The sequence below is a fragment of the Calonectris borealis genome, chromosome 10, assembly GCF_964195595.1.
Source record: "Calonectris borealis chromosome 10, bCalBor7.hap1.2, whole genome shotgun sequence".
NCBI lineage: Eukaryota > Metazoa > Chordata > Aves > Procellariiformes > Procellariidae > Calonectris > Calonectris borealis.
In genome coordinates, this window is record NC_134321.1 from 6,844,188 (window position 1) to 6,863,721 (window position 19,534).

Sequence of the window (19,534 nt, forward strand, 5' to 3'; positions counted from 1 at the left end):
CTTCCTTGTAATATCAGGTATAGAGAATAATTTCTTGAGATGATTTTTAATGGGCACATCATTAACTACTGTCACAATAAAAGGTACTTCATGTTTAGTAGACATACAATTCCAGCCTTGATTCAGTCCATGATTTCTTCCTCTGAACAGGCCTATTTTTAATTAACGTATTTGCAAATGTCAGCATTGCTATAGTAGGTACATGTTTCTGCTTGTGTCTGCCTCGCATCTTTACACTGTGTGCAAGACTAACCTAGCATCCATAATGTGTACCTAATTATTTTGCACAAACTTACAGGTGAATCCAATGCGCTTTCCTGTATTTTTAAGCAACACGTGGTCAGTGTTGTCCACTGCGGGTCAGTACTAGCTGATGGTCCTCACCAGGAGTAAAACATCCCTCATTTATGGAACAAAGCTAGAAAATTCACTAAGAATTGCATGATTGAGGGGGGAGTGGTTATTTTTTATCTTTTAAACTTGAACCTTTTGCTTTGTTAATATCATGCTGTCTTGCTAAATGCCAGCGTCTACTTCCTACCTCTGGACGGGGTCAATCCTGTCAATCAGATGATCAACAGACTATCACAGGCACTCAGCTAACTCTGCAAATCACAACCTGTCCACTCTAATCCTCAGGCCAATTCAACAGCTCTACAACTGTGTGTATCTCAGAGCCTAAACGGCCAGTGTGGAATTCTTCTCATTACCGCTGTTTCTTATTAAATCACACAGAAATGACATGCTAGAAAAAAATGGAGATTTGTCTCCACATAAACTTATTTCCTGTGAATGCTTTCACACGTCCTTTGCCTAACATAATTTTCGTGAAAATGAAATATAATCATAAAAAACCCTGCAGAAAGCCATGTGTATTACCTAAGGGGAATTATACTGCAATGGTATTCAGCTAGCTTACTCCAAAGTTCTCCTCCGGATCCCAGCAAAGCAGCCTGAAAATCTATCCTGCCTACCTCACCTATCAGACTCAAAGGGAACAGCCACCAAAACTTAAGGGTACTTAACAGTGGCATTCAATATACAGCACCACCCATCTTATATTCAAACAATATTTACTATGCCCGCCTGCCAACATTTCACAGAAAATAAAGCTACAGTCAGTTACAAATACTGTCACGTAAAGCAGTTTATCACATTTGTTTTCAGGTTCATACTTTCTGCTAAGTCATCTAACTGAATAAAGAAGTACTGAATTATAAAACTGAAAAATTATACTACACTGAAAGAAAGCTTTAAACTTTTGTGATTTCACAGTGTGTAGAAATCTATTTCAACACATTCAGACACTTGCTTAAGAAAGATTCAGGGAAAAAAAAAAAGAACAAGCTCAGAAATCTCTGATGATAAACTAACCTTTTCCTATATTGCCCTTGATTTCCAGGGTTTCAAAACTGGCTTAACCACTGTAGTACAGATGGATATACTCACTGTGCTAATCCACTGAGCTCAGTTCAAGTTTATTATGCTAAATACACTCCATGAGGATTTTATCTTTTACCTGCACCTTCCTGTGCTCAGTGAGACTCTTCTATTCATCAAGTATGAGAAGCACAAGATAGGGTGGGACCTGCCTTTTTAATTATCTTGTACCAAAGTAGCCCCGCGATGGAGCTGAACAGCTCAAATTCTCTTATTTTAGAGCACCTCATTATCTATGGAAGATCACGAACTGAAAGAAAAGGTATGCTGAGCATCTTATTGATTACAGCTATATTTGCCGTGATTCAATAAGTTGAAGTTTCATATACCAAATATTAAATTACTGAAATTATGCACTGGCTCATCTGCATCCATTTTTTTATTCACTTTTATTTGGCCGAACATTTTAATCTTACTTACACAGTGACTAACTAAAAGTAAATGACGCATTCCTAATATTATAAATATGAAAAATAGGGTGTGCTCAGGGACTGCAGTTGAATACATTAAAATCACTCAGTTTGCTAGTGAACATATTTCCGTCCCTTTTATGTCCAACCTTTCACATTCAGTTGGCAGGCTGAAAATTCATGGCCTTATAAAAAACACTGTCTTGATTTTCTGTTGTGACAGCAGAAATTGTCCAAAATCTCTAACAGTTTCCCTAAAGGACGTTCACTAGCTGGTACTTCCCAGGTGTAGCGCAATCTGAATCCGAGGTGAACATCATGTCAAATTCCACTCATCTGTCAATGTAGTGGATTATTTCTTGAGAGACTGAAATTGGCTGCCTGGGATCAGAACACCATCAATCTTATTCATGTAGGGTGCGGAGAAGCTGCCTGAGAAAGGCTCGCAGGAGGGAAAGCTTGGCTGTTTCTAAGTAGGTGATGAGGCAGCTGTAAAACCTTCACTCTATCTGTATCACATCTTCGAGTGAAAGATTTTGTCATTTTTCACTTTTCCCCAACGCTTGGTATGCATTCAGTGTCTTGCTGTTCTTGCTTCATAAAAAAGGTGATTTTTCAAGCTTAGGCAAATGTTGCAGAGCTCTGAATCTGCCCAGTTCTCATTTTTTCTCATAATGTCACTTGTTTCAACTGATTTTACAAAACGAGATTACATTTTCTTTTTACCTTTCTGTTTAGCTAGGCTGTTTTTCCCTATTTCCTTCACTGGAGGACAGACTCAAATAACCAGCAGCATTACTTACAATTGCATCGTAATAAATATTTTGTTCATTTCTCTACAAGTCCCAAACGAGAATCTCACCACTCAAACTTCAAATACTCTCAAACTTCCAGTGCCAGCTAGTGAACATAATACCATTGGTTAATCTGATGCTCTAACATAGCCACCGAGAGCTGGTCTATCAAAGATTTAGGTCTATCCCTTCATACTATGCATATTTTATTACAAGAAAGCAAGACAATGCCAATACCTCTGAGTTTTGGACAAGGAAAGTAGTTGGGAAAAAACTTTGAGTCATTAAGGCTGCTAAAGACCTGCGGTCCAAGACCATCCACCTTTGAAGGTATGCCATTAGATTAAAAAACATTAAAGTATTAGTTGCCACATTATTAAATGATTCATCACTGAGTTAACATCTTCCGTCTTTCATTTCCAAAGCTCTTAAAACCTCTCCCACCTTTCTTTGGATCCAAATTTGTGAAGCAACATTCTTGGCCGATCTAATTTTAACCAGATGTAATACTGTGCTAGAATATGCCAACTCCTCAATTTTTAACGCGGCACATATTCTTCAAAGTGCAATTAACAGTTGAAAAAGTTACATGATCCGTTTCTATTAATAGAAACACAATAAAATTACTAATGTGCAGTCTCTGTGGATCACAACAAAGCAAGCTGCATCCTCCACTGCTAACCTGTGGAATTTATTCTGACTTTACAGGCATTTAACTCCATGGAAAGACAGTCCCAAATTCTCCTCTGGGCTGTGCTTTTGCAATCCCATCAATTTTCAGAGGTAAACTTGAGAACCTTAGAATAATCATCTCGCTCATTTATGCTAAGGCAAACACCCAACCTCCAGTAAATACTAGTGACTATGAGTGAGATTTGGTGCCAGTATTTTAAGTAACAAACCCATGTCCAGTTTGGGTCAGATACTGCAAAGTTATCCAAACTTCTGCTGTCACAATGTCTGTCAGAGTTACACACCCACTCCAGAACTGCATGAAATGGGGCGAAGGGGAGCTAGAAATAAGAATAGAGAAAGAGACAGAGAAACTAAATGGTTATCCAAAATGGGATTCCTGTGTTGGGAAGTTGTTAGAGGATGACATTAAAGGATGAATATTCCAACATCAGATTGGTAAAGCACAACACGTTAGACCAACCCAAAAAAGACGCTGTGCAATATAAAGGCAAGCAACTCATAAAAGTTAAATGATAAAATGGATTTTATGATTATTCAGTCATTTATCGCAACAGACATAAGCACGGGCAGAAAACCTGCAATCTTATGGCATCCCACAGCTGATCTCAGTCCTACCTGGTCTGTGCAGGTGATGCTGCTGGAAAGTGTGATGGAGGGACCCCTGACAGAGCAGCATTGCACAGGCACTTATCCACAAATACAGGACCCAGGACATTGCAGAGACCACTGCCATTCTCTAAACAAAATATTAGACAGACATTATTATCCATTGCCTTACAGCACACAGAATAGTCAGCTTTCATTACAACAGTATTTTTAATCTTTTTTAATTTTTTTTTTTTTTTTTACTCCTTTTGCTAAATGTCTTTTGTCTCTGGGTTATTATTCCCTCCCCTGCAGGACGCAATTGTCATACAGAAAAGGTCATGTCCAAAAAGGACAGTTGAGGTAACAAGATGTCAACACAGGAGCCTGGATAACTTTAATAATTCAGTGGTAAAAATGAAACTGTAATGATCTGAGGACTAAAAAAACTGAAACCAGTATAAACAGAAGGCTGGAAAATATTCCCACACTGGTCCATAGCTGAATTTACAAGGGAGTTAAAAAAAAAAAATCACATGGCCAGCTAAAACATGATGTCCAGACAACACCAAAACTCTTTAAACACATTACAGATAGGCATACAACATCATCAGATATCTGAGATACATTTCAAAAATACTCCAGCCCCAGACTGGAAGGCTAATACTCATCCAGAAGGTAACAGTTTGTTTTTGACTTTTGCAAGCATTAATTTTTAATCGTGATGCTGTCTGCTAAACAAAGTAATTGTTTCTCAGAATTATGTTCTAATCCCCAGATGAAATCAGCTTCCTTTTGTTCGACCTGTGCATGTAAAGGGATTGGAGTACGGCCAGGCTGAATTTCATACGTACTCTATAATATAAAGATTTGATCTTTTCACAAAGCACATTGTGTGAAAATTTTAAAAAGATTCCTATTGCAAAGGGAAAGAGCAATATCTTTGTCTCCCAATGCTGGCATAGGTGGCCATCCAATACAGACAACTGTGATTTTTCATACTTGTATTCATTACCCTACTAACTGGCTAAATTCCCCTCTGACTTTTTAACTTCAACAGCTCTTTCTCAATGCCTGCAAGGATCGGAAGGTTTGCAAGGCTCAGCTACGCTACACATCGTCCAGTTCCCTTAACAACACCTTCTGCTGCATTTCATATTGCCAAATTAATCAAACTTCAGGTACTCTCCTTATTCAGCCAATGACATGGTGCCGTTTTCTATCTAATAATCCAATCAGCTGAACATCATTTTCCCAGAGCAAGAAAGGCTTTGAAAGATTAAACCTCTCACACAGGAAAATCATGTCCTTAAACAAAAATTAAAAAATAAAAAGTCTGTATGTGATCCATCAGGGGGATTACTGCAGTAGGAAAATTAACAATCTTAAAATAGTGAAATACAGTGGTAATAAAATATATGCATATAAAATATTTTTTTGCCCCTGATTTTAAAGAAGCAGACAGCCTTTGGGAAGCTTTTTAAGTCTAATTGGCTGAAAAGAACCACATAAACTGGCAAGTATAATTAATGGAAAATACCAAAACATTATTTTGATCAGCATGAGGCTCTTTCTTTCTCTGTACTGAGTTTGAAACACTGCTTAGCAGAGAATTAATTTCATTTCCAACTGTTTACTTTAGAGTATACAGTGTATTTCTCCTCTCTTTTTAGACCTATTTATCAGACCTATTTATCTTGCAAAATAGATTCAATCCCCTCAGATCAGGGAGCTCCCAGTAGGCTTCCCATGTCTCCAGGAATTAATACCTTCTCGTCATATTTGGTGCTCCCATGCTTTTTATACAACAAGGTAAGAGGGAAAGGTGACTCTCACATAGGGATATTTCAGGTATTCAGGTTATTTAAACTGAACTTTAAAAATCCTAGCCAAACAGCAAAGCAAAGCTAAACTTCTACAGCCTGCTAAATGCTCCTCGTCTTTCCTCAGGCATCATATTCTTAACCACATGGACAGCAGACTGACTTAACCCACTCAGGCTTTATTATTAGCTCTCTGTTTTCTCCCCCTCCCCCCCCCCCTTTTTTTTTTTTATAAAAACCTTTCTCAAACTACACTATTTCAAACTACTTTTGCTCCAAACCCAGCATTTCTTACAATCATTTCTTCATGCACTTTTTTGCCAGCAAACTGCTGTCACATTCACACTTTTACACACAGATCATCGTATCATCAGTAAGAAACACAGCAGTGAGTATTCCTCCACTTATTATCTGATGTGTTCCAGATCTGCTTTGAATCTTAAATCCTAAAGAAGTTCCTTACCTGAGTAATCCAACCAAGAGCAGAGCACTCTATTAGTGTTCATTGGAATGATCTAACACTTTTTAAAATCCATCTGTATCACAATAAGGGATTTTTAATAGCTTCCCAGTAATCTTCTTTATCAGGATTAAGAGGAAAAAAAAAAAAATCTCTTTCGTTACAAATCCTGTTCCCAGAGTAAAGACGACATCTGAGCTCTCAGACTGTGCTGTCAGAAAAGTGGCCAAGGTTTGAGGGGTGGAAACCTTCTCATTTTCACCTTTAAATCATCTCCTAGCATCACCTTCTGCTTGACGAGACCTTTGAAGTGATCTTGAGATAATTTGCAGCTTCCAGGATACTTAAGGATGAGGAGCAGTTTATGTTTAACGACAGAGCAGCCTCACTCCAGCGCGGGCAGTGCAGAGTAAGGCAGCTGTACGTACACTGCTATACGATGCTGTAAGTACCGTAGCCTATTTCAATACATCCCTGCTCGGGAAAGTATCACATGCCTTAAAGCGACACAGCCCTCGGTTGCAAGTCCCAGCCAGGCACTCCGCTAGTCGCCGGGCTTAGCCACTGGAGCTGCATTCAAATACCAGCACTCGGACTTTGCACAGAGCAGAAGAGCAGCTGGTTTCGTCTGCGAGAGGCAGGTATGAATGGGCAGAGGAGGGTGGAAGAGCGCTGGCGGAAAGGCAAAGGACTAAATACCTGATGAGCAATCTGGGAGATGCGTTAATTCTGCCGGCAGAGGCTTTATTCCCCAGGCGTTGTTCTTATACTTATTCGCAAGAGGCAAGCGAGACTTAAGGGAGTCTCTTCCATTTCACAGGAGAGCGGCACATGCTTGTGAACGGGGAGGGGTGGTGCAGGGAAAGTGTAACAAAAAACAAGGGAGAGACAGGGGAGGGCAGGAGACTCCTACTCCCTCCCATGGGCTTTCCAACACCTTGCCACAACTCTGAGTGAAATCTTCCCTTCCAACTCCATTTCCGATGCATCTCGGCAGACAATGGGGAAAGAGCTCTGATTTATTCCTCCTAAATGCTAAAGCTCAGATACGCCAGATTATTTATTACAGTTATTTATTTATTGTCTACATCTTAAGTGGCCATTTACAGGAATGGAGTGGTTTCCTCTCCCTCTTGTACCATATGTAATTATTTTTTAAAGAGCCATTGTATAGACTTAATACATACTATTCACTTAGCATTACAGCTCTCACGTCCGCCTACAAAAGAAAGAAGGCTTGGAGACAAAACAGAAACTTCCATTTTAAGAGCCCAGGCTACATGCTATAACACAAAGTGGGATCTTTTTTTTTTTCTCCTTCCCCTTGATAACCTGCGGTAGAAGAGTGTACTACCTTCACTGCTTACCGGCTCCAGAGGCCAAACAATAGTAAATAATAACAGTAATAAGTACCCTTACTCTCAAGCACCTCCTTCTCAGCACCCAAGGACATATATCTCATTGGAGACTCTCACCAAGGGGTGCAACGAGCTCACCTGACGGACCATACACTCCTCTGGAGCCACTGTATTTTATTGGGTAATATGTATTAAGAAATTGGCCCTGCAGACAAACAGGCACATTACGCCGGTCTCTGCCACAGTGCTCAGAGCAGCTCTTATTACAGCCTCGAAACAATAGAGCGATTGACGGGGGGGTGTGAAAAAGTGACACAGGACAACGCTGGCAAGTGGACCCCCCCGGCTCCACGGGCCACCACTGCAGCGTGGCTCCCATCAGGTCCCTGAGCACTGCTGGGGAGGAGGGGGTGGCTCAGGACAAGCCTTGTGGTGACCAGAGATGCTTTCAAGAGGTCAACATTTTTTTCAGGTGCTTTGTATGAAAACAAATGGCACAAGTATGGTTGGGGATATATGTTCTGTTTAATAAATGTTTTCTTGTTTTCCCCAAGAATTTCCTTAGACACTGGAAGAAGGCCAAGAACGGGGCAGTTGCCGCTACTTTCTGGCCTCAGAAGGGGTTAGAAGTGTCCAAGAAAGCTGATGAGAGGCAACCAAGGCATACCAAGTACCATTAGGTACTGACGAGCGCGGAACCAGGACCTGGGATCGGGAGCAGCCCGTAGCAGAAGGTGGTGGGTGGCAGGCTGCTCTGGTTTGCTGCCAAAGCCTCAGGGAGGCCCACGACCCTCCCTCTTTCCATGGCAATATGGAGAGCTTTCTGCAGCACCTGAGAGTGGCAGGTTATGGGAATTTATTTTAAAATAACACCTGTTTAACAAGACATGTTCCCCCTAGGGCTCGCGGGGAAACTACAAGGGAAAGGGTATGGAGTGGGGAGGTGCGAAGCAAGAGGAGAGAGAGAGGGGCCTCAAGAAGCAAATAAAATCTTCTAGGAAACTGAAAGGCCTTGTGGACAGCAGGAGGAATCAGACAAATTGTGACCACACACCTTGGCAGAGTAGGCAGAGACAGATTTATGCAAGATACAGATTTATGTAAGGTACAGCAGAACTGTCACTCTGCCAAGCGCTGCTAACTCCCAGCTCCATGAGGCTAATGCCACCGTAACCCCTGACAGATGCTGCTATTGCTCAGGACAAGCTCTGCAGAAACATGGGACATGTTGCTTCTGCAGGGTAGGGGGGAGATCAGAGGGACAGAAGAGAATATTAAACAGGCTGCGCTCGCAGTCTCTTCCCTGCCCTGGCTCCCAGCATCAGACAGGAACAGAGGAGTCCTTGGCAAATCTTGCAGAAGCATCCTCACACCTGCTTTGACATCTTTGCTGCCAGTTTTAACTTCCAGTGGAGCAACGAGACATGAAACAGCTCCTCTTACCCTGCTTTCAGCTAGGCACAGTGTCATCTTCACCTGATGGTTTGGTTAGCCTCCTCACTTCAGGAGTCACTGGCTTTGACAGGAAGGCGATGATGCTTTACATGTGCCCATGGGCCCGCGTGTTGAATGTGGAGCTACTAAAACTGACATATTGGAAAGAAAATAGGAAGGAAAAAATAAGACACTACTGAAAAGTCTGCACATTTCAAAATCCTTTGTCATCAAAAGGGAAGGATGAAAGAGTAGTTTGTCTCTAGAAAGAGGGTAGATGGGGCAAAAGGTTGTGTCAACCATCCTGTGCAACATCAGCTCTCTCCAGCACCAGGCAGGACCGATCCAGGCCCTGCGGAGGGGCAGAACAGCCTTTGGGTTACGTGGTCTACGCCTGGCCTCTGGGAGAGGAAGCGTCAAAAGGAAGTCCTTCCACCTCCACTCTGATACCTGATGGCTAACAGAAGAAAGGACAGAGACCGGGACCTGAGCTGTCTTAGTCAGAGGCATGGAAAACTGCCTATCCACAGCTCTGATTGAAACACTCCGTGGGGTTGCTGGCAGGATTGCCAAAAGCAGACCACTACACTGGCATGATATTCCCAAGGTGAAGGTAGGTTGCAAGGGGTCAGCAGGCATAAAACTGCCTTTGAGACAGGCTGCCTCCCACACGAGGATTGTATTCACAAGAATAGCCTTTTCCTCCTGGTTCCACCATTCATCTAGAGATGCCAAGTGAATGACAAAAGTAGGCAAATAAAAATAAATGCTCTTCACTGCCTGAACCTCTATTTATCACAATTTTCTGTGCACACAGAAAAGGAAAGCATATGCAACTCAGGCAGACTCATGCAGACAGCAGATTGGTGCTTGCACCCAAATAAGGGCCTCTGGCCTCTACTTTCTACATGCTGCCTCTTCTGCCTCTCCACCTCCCCCACACGCTCCTTTTCCCCATGTAGAGATTTAACATGACAAATCCCAGGCATGTATTTTACAGGGTCTGAAGAAGGCCACCTTTGAAATGCAAAGCTCATTAGTTCTAGTGCTGCTGGGACAATGAAGCTTTGCTTTTCACAGATTGTGTTCTCCATCCGTCCCAGCTGCTTCCACTTACCCTACAAAGCTCTTTCCTACAGACCCAAACTCAGTCTTGGTTGCTGCCTGGGCAACAGGCACTGCACATTGCAGCTCCTCAGTACCTACAGGTTCCTACTCCAGGTGAGCCCAGTGTAGTCTAACAGCAAGTTTTACCTTACCTCCACTGAAAGCCAAGTTAGTGACTCTCTTGTCTGATGTCCACAACATTTATGAGAGCTTTTTTTAAAATGACAGAACAGAAGTTTTGCTTGGCTGCTAGCCTCCCCATGCAGCTTGTCCTCCATTGAAAACCAGCCCACATGGAAAACCAGCAGCTGTGTGCATGAAGATTGATCTGCCTACATGTAATAGCCTGAGCAACCACAAAGCCCAGAGTAAAACCATCCAAGCAGCAATCCTCATCCAGGGCTCTAAGCCTCTCTGTGTGTTTCTGGCTCTTGGTTTCTTGCCCCAGTGGAACAGGGAGCACGAACACTAAAGCAGGATTCTTTTGGGACAGGGAGAGCACAAGATCTATGGGCTTCCTAGAAATCAGCTGCGGACACAGCTTTGCCCAGACAAACACTTATATGCCATGTTCAATGCATACGAGTATAGCAATGTTTGGCATTTTACATGCACATCCCCTGTGCTCAGCCAAATGCTCACAGCAGTGCTCTGCTTCCTTTCTAGCATTTTCCATATATTCCCAGGAAAATCTTCCCTGCCCTGAGACTTCCCTTCCTCAGTCCTCACCACTTTTCCTCCTCTCTTGAAGGACATCTGGTCCAACCTCAGTGACTGAACTGAACTTATTTCCTCTCCTTCCTACCTCCTATACAACAGCATTAAATCCTTTAGTCTCTTTAGTCAGGCTTTCTTCTCCTTTAGCTTTCCCAGTGGCAAGAGAAGACGCACTGACTTTCCTAGAGGTAACCATGATGACCATGCAAAGCTCAGCCAGAAAGCTACACAATTTTTCATGAAGGAAGAACATCCAAGAGATTTGGTGATGCATCTGGCTGCGACCACAGCCTCTGCTGGCCAAACACAAAGACTATACACATCAAAAGCCTAAAGAAGTAGAGCTGAACAACAACATGTGCAGAGAAACCATTTCCCATGGGAGCCCAGGGGCTGGTTCAGACAGTTATTGTCCCACCTCAAGTACAGGGTGCCAGGAAATTTGCTCTGTTCTCAGCATGGGTACAGTTACATAGGTATAGGGGACTGGCCGAGAACACAGCAACACCAGGGAACAGTGCAACATGCTTGACGGAGAAGCTCCACTTGGCACCCAGAAACCTGGTGGCTCCTTCCTACCCTCTTATCTCATGCCACATCGCTGCAGCACCTCTCTCCTTGCTACCTCAGCCACACCAACCTTGCTTAGCAGAAGCAGCAGTTTTGTCAGCCATCCCCCCACCCTCAAATATACAGGGAAGATCCAACCAGCAAGATGCCATAGACAAAGCCATTAGAAAAAAAAAAAAACACCAAACCACAAGAGCACCATAAGTAGCTTGTACTGGAAAACAATGAAGAATTAAATAAAAAGTCTGAATATTGACAAAAGCAGGGAAAAGCGAGGGCAGAGCACAAAAGGAAAGATTTTCACAGTTATTTTTCCCAGCCTACCTTAAAGGTGCTGCTATTCCATGTTAAAGGGATGCCTAGTCTTCACAATTACTGTGTTTGGGAGGCAAGGATTCTGCTTCTTACAGTTTTTCCATGCCTAAGAGAGGAGAGAAAGAAAAAAAGAACACATCTATATTTGTCAAGGAAGTTTATATCAGAAAGTTTGTGTCCTAGTTATTTTTAAAGTATGTAGGACAACGCACAAAAAAATCTCAACCCTTATCTATAACTTGCCATTAGCCAACAAGATCAGTACTTGCCAAGAATTAACAAGATGAATTATCTGTGCAGCACATTATCATCGTGCAACAAAGTTTCAATAACACTCAGTATATTCAAAATACAACTATAAAAACATGACTTTGCTTGGGATATTATGGCAGGTAAACATAACCTTCATATAATGGAGATGAGTTGTTTATTTAGTTTCAGTTCAGAGATGCCAAAAAGCAAAGAAATCTTAATTAAAACAGCCCTAGAGTGATGCCAGTCATGGTGTTCTTGTCAAGAACTGTTATCCTTTATCAGCTATACATTAGCTGGAGAGATCATCCTGATCTGAAAAATCCAGAATCTACTCTTCTCATTGATTCTTAACTTCGGCATAGCACAAACTCAACAGCCTTCAGCCCAGACATTCTTATAGTAGCTTAGTTGAACCCATTACATGAAATACTATTGAAATATTCCTGCTTTCAGAACAAACGATTACTATTGTCAGTCTGCAGTTGCCTTTCCAGAGCAGCTAAAACCACATTACATGCAAGACCCATCTACAGCAGACAAATCACGGGCCAGAGTGCATGAACGGAAAATTAGTATATCTATAGTCAGAGAGGACACTTGGTATTTGATTTATCAGTTTCAGTATGTCAAATATCAGTCCCCAAGCACAGGTTTAGTATTTACTTTTGCTGCTGAAAAGTAAATTTTTACATTAAGGTACAAGTGTTTTCAATATTCACCACATAAATAAAATAAATCAACAGAAGCAAAGCAACTGAGACACTCTGGGAGGCAAATTCACTGTGGTGAGTTCAGACATGGTCATTGGGCTGTCTTCACCCCCTCTAGGCTTGCTATGTTCCTACATTTCAGTTAAACTTAACAAACAATAGGTCTCCATTATCTCTAGGCAATGAAAAAAAGGAGGTTTCAACAGCAGCTAAGGTAAGCCGCTTCTGTCAAAGCTCACATATTTTAGACACCAGCATAGATATGGGGCTATCTAGGAAACAAATTTCTCCCTATAGCATTGCAGCAAGTCACCCCCAGCTCGATACCCCATCTCCTTCCCAGCTGTGCTGTGGCAGACTCTCCCCTGGCCCAGCCAACCAACCAGCCTCCCACCTTCTCCTAGCATAGGGAATCTAGTAGGAAAAGCAGCCAGGATCCATAGCAGAAAGGTTCCCCACACAAACCAAAGCTCAAAAACACACCGACTCTTACCTGGCTACCCCCCACCCAACATCGCTGGGAAAAGAAAGAGCTTCCCTAACACAACATGAAAGCCCAAATCATGAACACAACCAGGAACCCACTCCTCCAGCCCCAAAAGTCTAGTTCTCAAGCACCAACCTTGAGAAAACAGGTCTGAGCACACAGGCAGGCTCAGCTCTTTTTTCCTTCCCCTCCAACTCAGAAACTTCTTTCTATAAATTTTTGGCAGCTGCTGCTGCCACCCCCACTCCCGGAACAGACCACACCATAACCCCACCCCCCTCACAGATTGGGAGTTTTTATCAATTCAAACCACCTGAGTCTTTAAAGGGTCCACAACCTGGCACAGGGATGAGGTCGTTTGAAGGCTCAAAAACTATCAGGTGCAAACTATTTTTTGGTTAGAGTAAATCCCAGTGACAAGGCACAACCTGGCTGAATTGGGAAATATGCCAGGATGGTTGTTGTGTGTGCTAGGGAACACTTCATGGAGCTCTGCTATGAGCTTAATGCCTCTCCTGGCCGTGAAATGTCTCCAGGCACCCAGGTATGCCTGGGTATCAAATGCCCATCCTGGCACAAGCCAGCACCTGTGCTCAGAAACATCTTATTTTGGAAAGAAAGCTTTGGCTGGCACCTCTGCAAAAGCCAATTCAGCTCTGCAGTGTTGCACTTCTGGTCTTTGTAACTCCAAGTGCTACTCTGAAAATAGCACTTTAAAGACTACTAACTCTGCATTGGCCCCAGCTGCAGAGGAAATCTCAGCTCTTATATTACACTAGGGGATTGACCAAATAGCTTATTTGCAAACCTATGTATTTGCTTCCACTTTATCACAAAGAAAGCCAGTGGTGGGAAAAATATTAACAAATTGAGAGGTTGCTACTTGCCCCCTGCAGTGTGAACTCTTATAATGGATTCACTATATGATCTTAAATTATACTTCAGTTTATTACTTCTAAAATGCCCTGGATTTTGCAGGGGCACGATGTGCCTTCCACACACCTATTTTAGCATGCTTGGAGATCCTCAGATAAGAGGTGCTACATAAGGAAATTTGGTTGTGGATGGAATACACTAGTGTGCAATACTATAGCCTAGAGTTTGTAGGAAAATCCCTGAAAGGGACAATTTCTAATTTCAGTTATGTTCATTAAAAAAAAAAAACCTAACCAACAAAAAAAAATTAGAAAGCAACACAAAAGACACCCTTAAAGAGGTGGAAACGACTTGGGGAAAGTTCTCCCACTGGAACAAAAAGAAGTGAGAATCAGCATGAATCATAAAATCTTAGAATGGTTTGGGTTGGAAGGGACCTTTAAAGGTCATCTAGTCCAACCCCCTGCCATGGGCAGGGACATCTTCAACTAGATCAGGTTGCTCAGAGCCCCGTCCAACCTGACCTTGGATGTTCCCAGGGATGGGGCATCTACCACCTGTCTGGGCAACCTGTGCCAGGGTTTCACCACCCTCAATGTAAAAAATTTCTTCCTTATATCTAGTCTGAATCTACACTCTTTTAGTTTAAAACCATTACCCATCCTATCACTACATGTCCTGCTAGAAACTTTGTCCCCGTCTTTCTTATAGGCTCCCTTTAAGTACTGAAAGGCTGCCATAAGGTCTCCCCGGAGCCTTCTTTTCTCCAGGCTGAACAACCCCAGCTCCCTCACCCTTTCTTCATAGGTGTTCCATCCCCCGATCATTTTTGTGGCCCTCCTTTGGACCCGCTCCAACAGGTCTATGTTTTTCCTGTGCTGAATATGATACACAGCAGCCAATATTTCCCTGATGCCATCACTTCAACAAACACAATACCTTAAGATTTAACTCCTTGTCACAGCTATGGGCTTTGTCATTACTTAAGAGAAACACTCCAAGCACTCCCTTCCACACCTCACCTACTTGTTTGCAGGGCTGGGCAGAGAGCTGCAGCCAGAGCCGCGTGTGCTGTACTAGTGCTGGAAATGGTTGGTTTCCGAGTAAGGAATTAGTGCATGAAATGAGCATGGAAAAAAAATCATATACTGTTCTGCCTTTGCTTCAAAACAGGTTGGTTGATTGACAGCAAAACCTATATAATAATTCCTTCCAGGCAGATGGCAAGATCACGATTTGCTCTTCAGTTGCAGCTTTCTGCTGCCTCTCACAAGCAACCTAGCTACATGATCTACCAGTAAGAAGGGTCTGGGCTGTTTTATGTGTGTTTTACAATGCTCACATCAGAACATATGGATTAATATTGTGACTAGTTCTCGTATTCCATTTTGTAAAAATTTTCCTTGAATTTGCCTCCAATATCTCATAGCTGATCATATGTAGATAATGGCTTCAGAAATCCACACAAAAGCAACTTGTAAATTCCTACACCTGACAGACAATACTCTTTTGAACGTTTGCGTAGGTGTTGAAAATCTTGCCATACATCTCGAGCTCTCTCAGCACATATTGTTTTTAGGCTGCCATCTGCTAATGCACAGTTCCACCCTAAGAGAGATGCAGGAGTGCTCCAGTCTCCAGTCTGTTCTGTTTTCAGATTTACTTTTTTATTTCTTCCAATTCCCAACACTCAGATTCTGTCATTCTTAACCCTGACTGTAGTTAGAAAGTTCAAGAGACCTGTTCACACCACTGCTAATTTTCAGTGATAAAGAACATTTATTGAATGCATATCCAGGCATCTGCCTTAATGAACCAAAGCAATGCTTCGTGCAGTGCTGTCCCTGGAAGCAGATTCATTTGTCTCCGTGTCATCTGGTATGCACGTAGGGAGGTGCTGCGCCGATCAGGAACTTTTGAAGCACCCATTTTCAGTGCATGTATACTAAAAGCATGTGTATTTAGTTGGTAGCAAGGGAAGAAGACAACTCCCAAGGAAATAATGTGGGTAACATCTTGAACAAAGCAAGCCATGCACATCACAGCGCAGAATGTTGGGATCTAATTATCATAGTAAATAAGGAATGATGAACATTGTACTTGACTGATTTTGTTCTTCACTGAAATTGTCAGCAGTACTCTTTGTCTTTCTGTTGATTTTGCTTCACTACCAAGCACATTAGCAAAATTTATGAGATGATATTTAATTCTATTTTTTTTTGTTAGAAAACAAATTTATAAGGGATAATTTAGGTTAAGTTTGCTATGTGGGATCCACCACTAAAATATATTGGAAGCTACAAATTTAACTCTAGGAAATTGAGGAGTATGTTATCACATGCCAGCTGAAATTTATCTGCTTTGATCCTTTTTCTATATTCCTCTTCTCCCACACATCCCTTTTACTATCCCACCTTCTTCTCAGGTTTTCAAAGATTCTGTTGTCATTTGCTTCTGAATAAAATACTAGAGTCTTTTGGCATTGTAGGCTCTGTACATCAAATGGTTGTTCATGTCACACCCTGACTTCTGTGCAGCAAGCAGAGAAGTCAGAATAAGTGAGTATATACAATGGCACAGAAATCCTTCCCATATTGCTTGCAAAGCGTGAAAGTGAATAAAAGAGGACCAAGAAAAGAAAATACAGATTGGAAAATGAAAATATAAAGGGGTGTATGTTTAAAGGAGGCGCAACTAGTAGTTTTCTTTTTTTTCCAGCTTGTACAGCAATCCTCTCTCTCATTCCCTAAATTGCACAAAAATGGTTTGGTAGACTTAAGTTATATGTTTTCCTTGATTTCAGTAATCAAGGTAAGCCAGAACAATCTTTTCCGTTGAAAAAGGATTTCTTTTTACATCTAAGCAACAGTCGCAGTTTTTCTTTCTTCTATCTGTGCTTCAGCAAAAGATTGCAACTACCTTTTTACAAGCTTTTAGTTGCTAGAGATACAAACTCTCCTCCAAAGTATGACAGATGAATTCTCATGCAATGAAAGATGATACCTTTCAGAGAGCCTGAAAGCAACTAATAGATTTTCAGGAAAATGATGAAAATTGGCTTAATGTTGCATAAATAAAGATATGAAATTCTGCCACAAGCAGAAAGGTAGGCCCTACTTATGATATCAAAACCTTCTTTTGAAGTTTGCATGGGTCTTCAATGGACATAGGGTCATTTGCTGGCCTTCTGAATCCCATCTGATATAGTCATCAAAGTTAAATTTTAAATATGAATAATTTTCCAGGCAGCATAATATCCAGTTGGCTCCTCCTTCAATTTCCCCACAGGGGGCTGAAAAATCTTAAACTGTTCTCTTCACAATTAAATTCATGAAACACTTAAATTCTATGGCAGCCAGACACCAAGGAACAGGAAAATCATTTCATCTCATAATGTTTTAGAGGCCCTAGGCAAATGTAAACAGTGTATGCTGTGATAGAGGAAGGATTTATTGCTGCTGCTGAACAGAGAATCTGCTGATTTATTTCTAATTCCAGTAGATTTTTGAGGGTAATTTATTTATTACAGAATTTTGGTGGAATTATTATTTAGGAAGTGTGAACACACCAGACCCATTTGTGTGGAAATGCATTTTAAACAAAAAGATACAGAACCAAATCAATCTGTATTGAACTAACACTCATCTGTAATAGTGAATCATTATTGCACTCACTCTCCTGCCAGAGCATAAAAGGGAGTTTGAGCTCTCTTACATATCACAGCTTCTGGAGTCCAAGTAACATTTAATAGGCTACCACTGGAGGTGCTGCTGAAGCAAGCTTCAGCTTAGGCAGAGAAGTCTCTAAGTCATTTTTATATTCTTGCAAATATTTTACCCAAGATTACTTTCATTGATTTTGCTGAGAAAAACATCACTAAACTCTGCATCCAAGTGCTGTTTTAACCATTCATTTATATACGACTCAGAATGACAAAGGTTACCATTTTGCGTCAGTACATCTCTGTTAGTATACCAAATTCGTAGAAGCATTAGTAAAAATATGACTTTATGTCATGCCACTTACTTTTACAGTAAGCACTTAGCTTTACTGGAGTGCACTCCTCTGCTTCAGCTGTAATCAGCAGCCTTGGGAGCTGTTTGGAAAACTAAAGGAGGGTAAATTCAGTTTCATGGCAGAGGTCGAGCCACAAGTCTTCAACACCAGTTAGCAGTGGATGTGTGCATGTAGCGACAGCCATCCACACACCAGATGTCTGTCTCCGTGGCTATCCGAGCTCCAGCAATGGTCTGTCATCTTGTGTCCTCCTATCTTTTTGTCCTGTCCAACCCTGACTCCTATTGCGACCTGTGGGTGAGTGCTTTGGGCAGAAGCCATCTCCTTTATATCTACATGTATGAGATCTAGCACCAGGAGGCTGAGCTGTGACTAGAGCCCATGGCCATGCCACGGTACAGCTAAAGAAAATCATAAGGAGTCGTGATCTGATCATCACCATATTTGACAATACTTCACCTATGTCTCCACTAAAAGGTGCCTGGATATTATGCAAGTAATTAAAAATCTTTTTTGTTCTCTTCTTACATTCCATGCTTATTTAGTAGAGCTGACAGTAAACAGGAGGCTTGTTTAAAAAAATGCATAATTTCTGAATTTCTCTTCAAAGATGCCACAGAAATCACTCCAGAACATCTGTCAAGCTGGCATTCCTCTGAGACTGCTTCAGCTCTTTGCTCTGGCTAACTTGAAGCAAGAACTTGAACCATACCTCAGATAACTGCTGTAAAGAATCAATTTTAAATTTTCTGCTGAACTTCAGATATATATTTAAATACTCAGTACTTCTGCCATCTGGAAAGAAACCAACAATAAAATCAAATCGTCAAACCACTCACCTGATAAAAGAAAAATCTGCAATGAATCAAGCAAACAGGAGACTCAGACACGGGTCTGAAGGGCAAATTTTCAGCAGCAGTGTAAAATCAGTGCCACAATCTTACCGTCTTTTTGAGAAAAAATACCTAGTTACTCAACGGCAATTTTGTTTAAACTAGAATATTTCTGTAGAATTCATAGTTCGTTTAAAGAAGTCTAATTTTTTAGTGGAAAGGAAAAAATAGATGAAGTTCATAATGAGGTTGAAATCAGAGAAAGTGTTGATATTGACTAAATTAGAAACAAGCTTCAGTCAAAGAAGGAGAACCTCTGCTCTTATGAGAGAGACACTGGAGAAATGCTGATCTTCCTGAAGACAATGAGGGTTTTGTCATCGTTCACGGCCAGACTTTTAACCTAATAACAGACTCTTCACCTCACTGTATGTCATTAGGATACAAGTCTCTCAGCTCAGCAGTCTTCAGGTTTGCCTGCTGGCCTTTATTTTTCTCAATCTGCAATGTCCTTAATAATAGACAATAAGGAGATACAACAGCCCTTGAAGAAAATTCATGCTTAAAACAAGGCCATTGGACTGATTCATGTGAAAAGAGTTATAGCAGTTTTGGCTGAGGTGTTATTTGAACAAAATTTTAACAAA

At 41.5% G+C, this 19,534-nt stretch overlaps 1 protein-coding gene across 1 annotated transcript in view; it reads right to left on the reverse strand.

Moving 5' to 3' along the window:
* Positions 1-6,652, reverse strand: part of TAFA1 (TAFA chemokine like family member 1) — a 226,872-nt gene extending 220,220 nt beyond the window's left edge. Inside the window, exons 1-2 of the mRNA XM_075158679.1 lie at positions 6,212-6,652; positions 3,956-4,076 (exon numbers count right to left, since the gene is read on the reverse strand). Coding sequence (XP_075014780.1) covers positions 3,956-4,073 — 118 coding nt within the window. The 5' untranslated portion in view covers positions 4,074-4,076; positions 6,212-6,652. The remainder of the gene's footprint in view (positions 1-3,955; positions 4,077-6,211) is intronic.
* Positions 6,653-19,534: the final 12,882 nt, after the last annotated feature.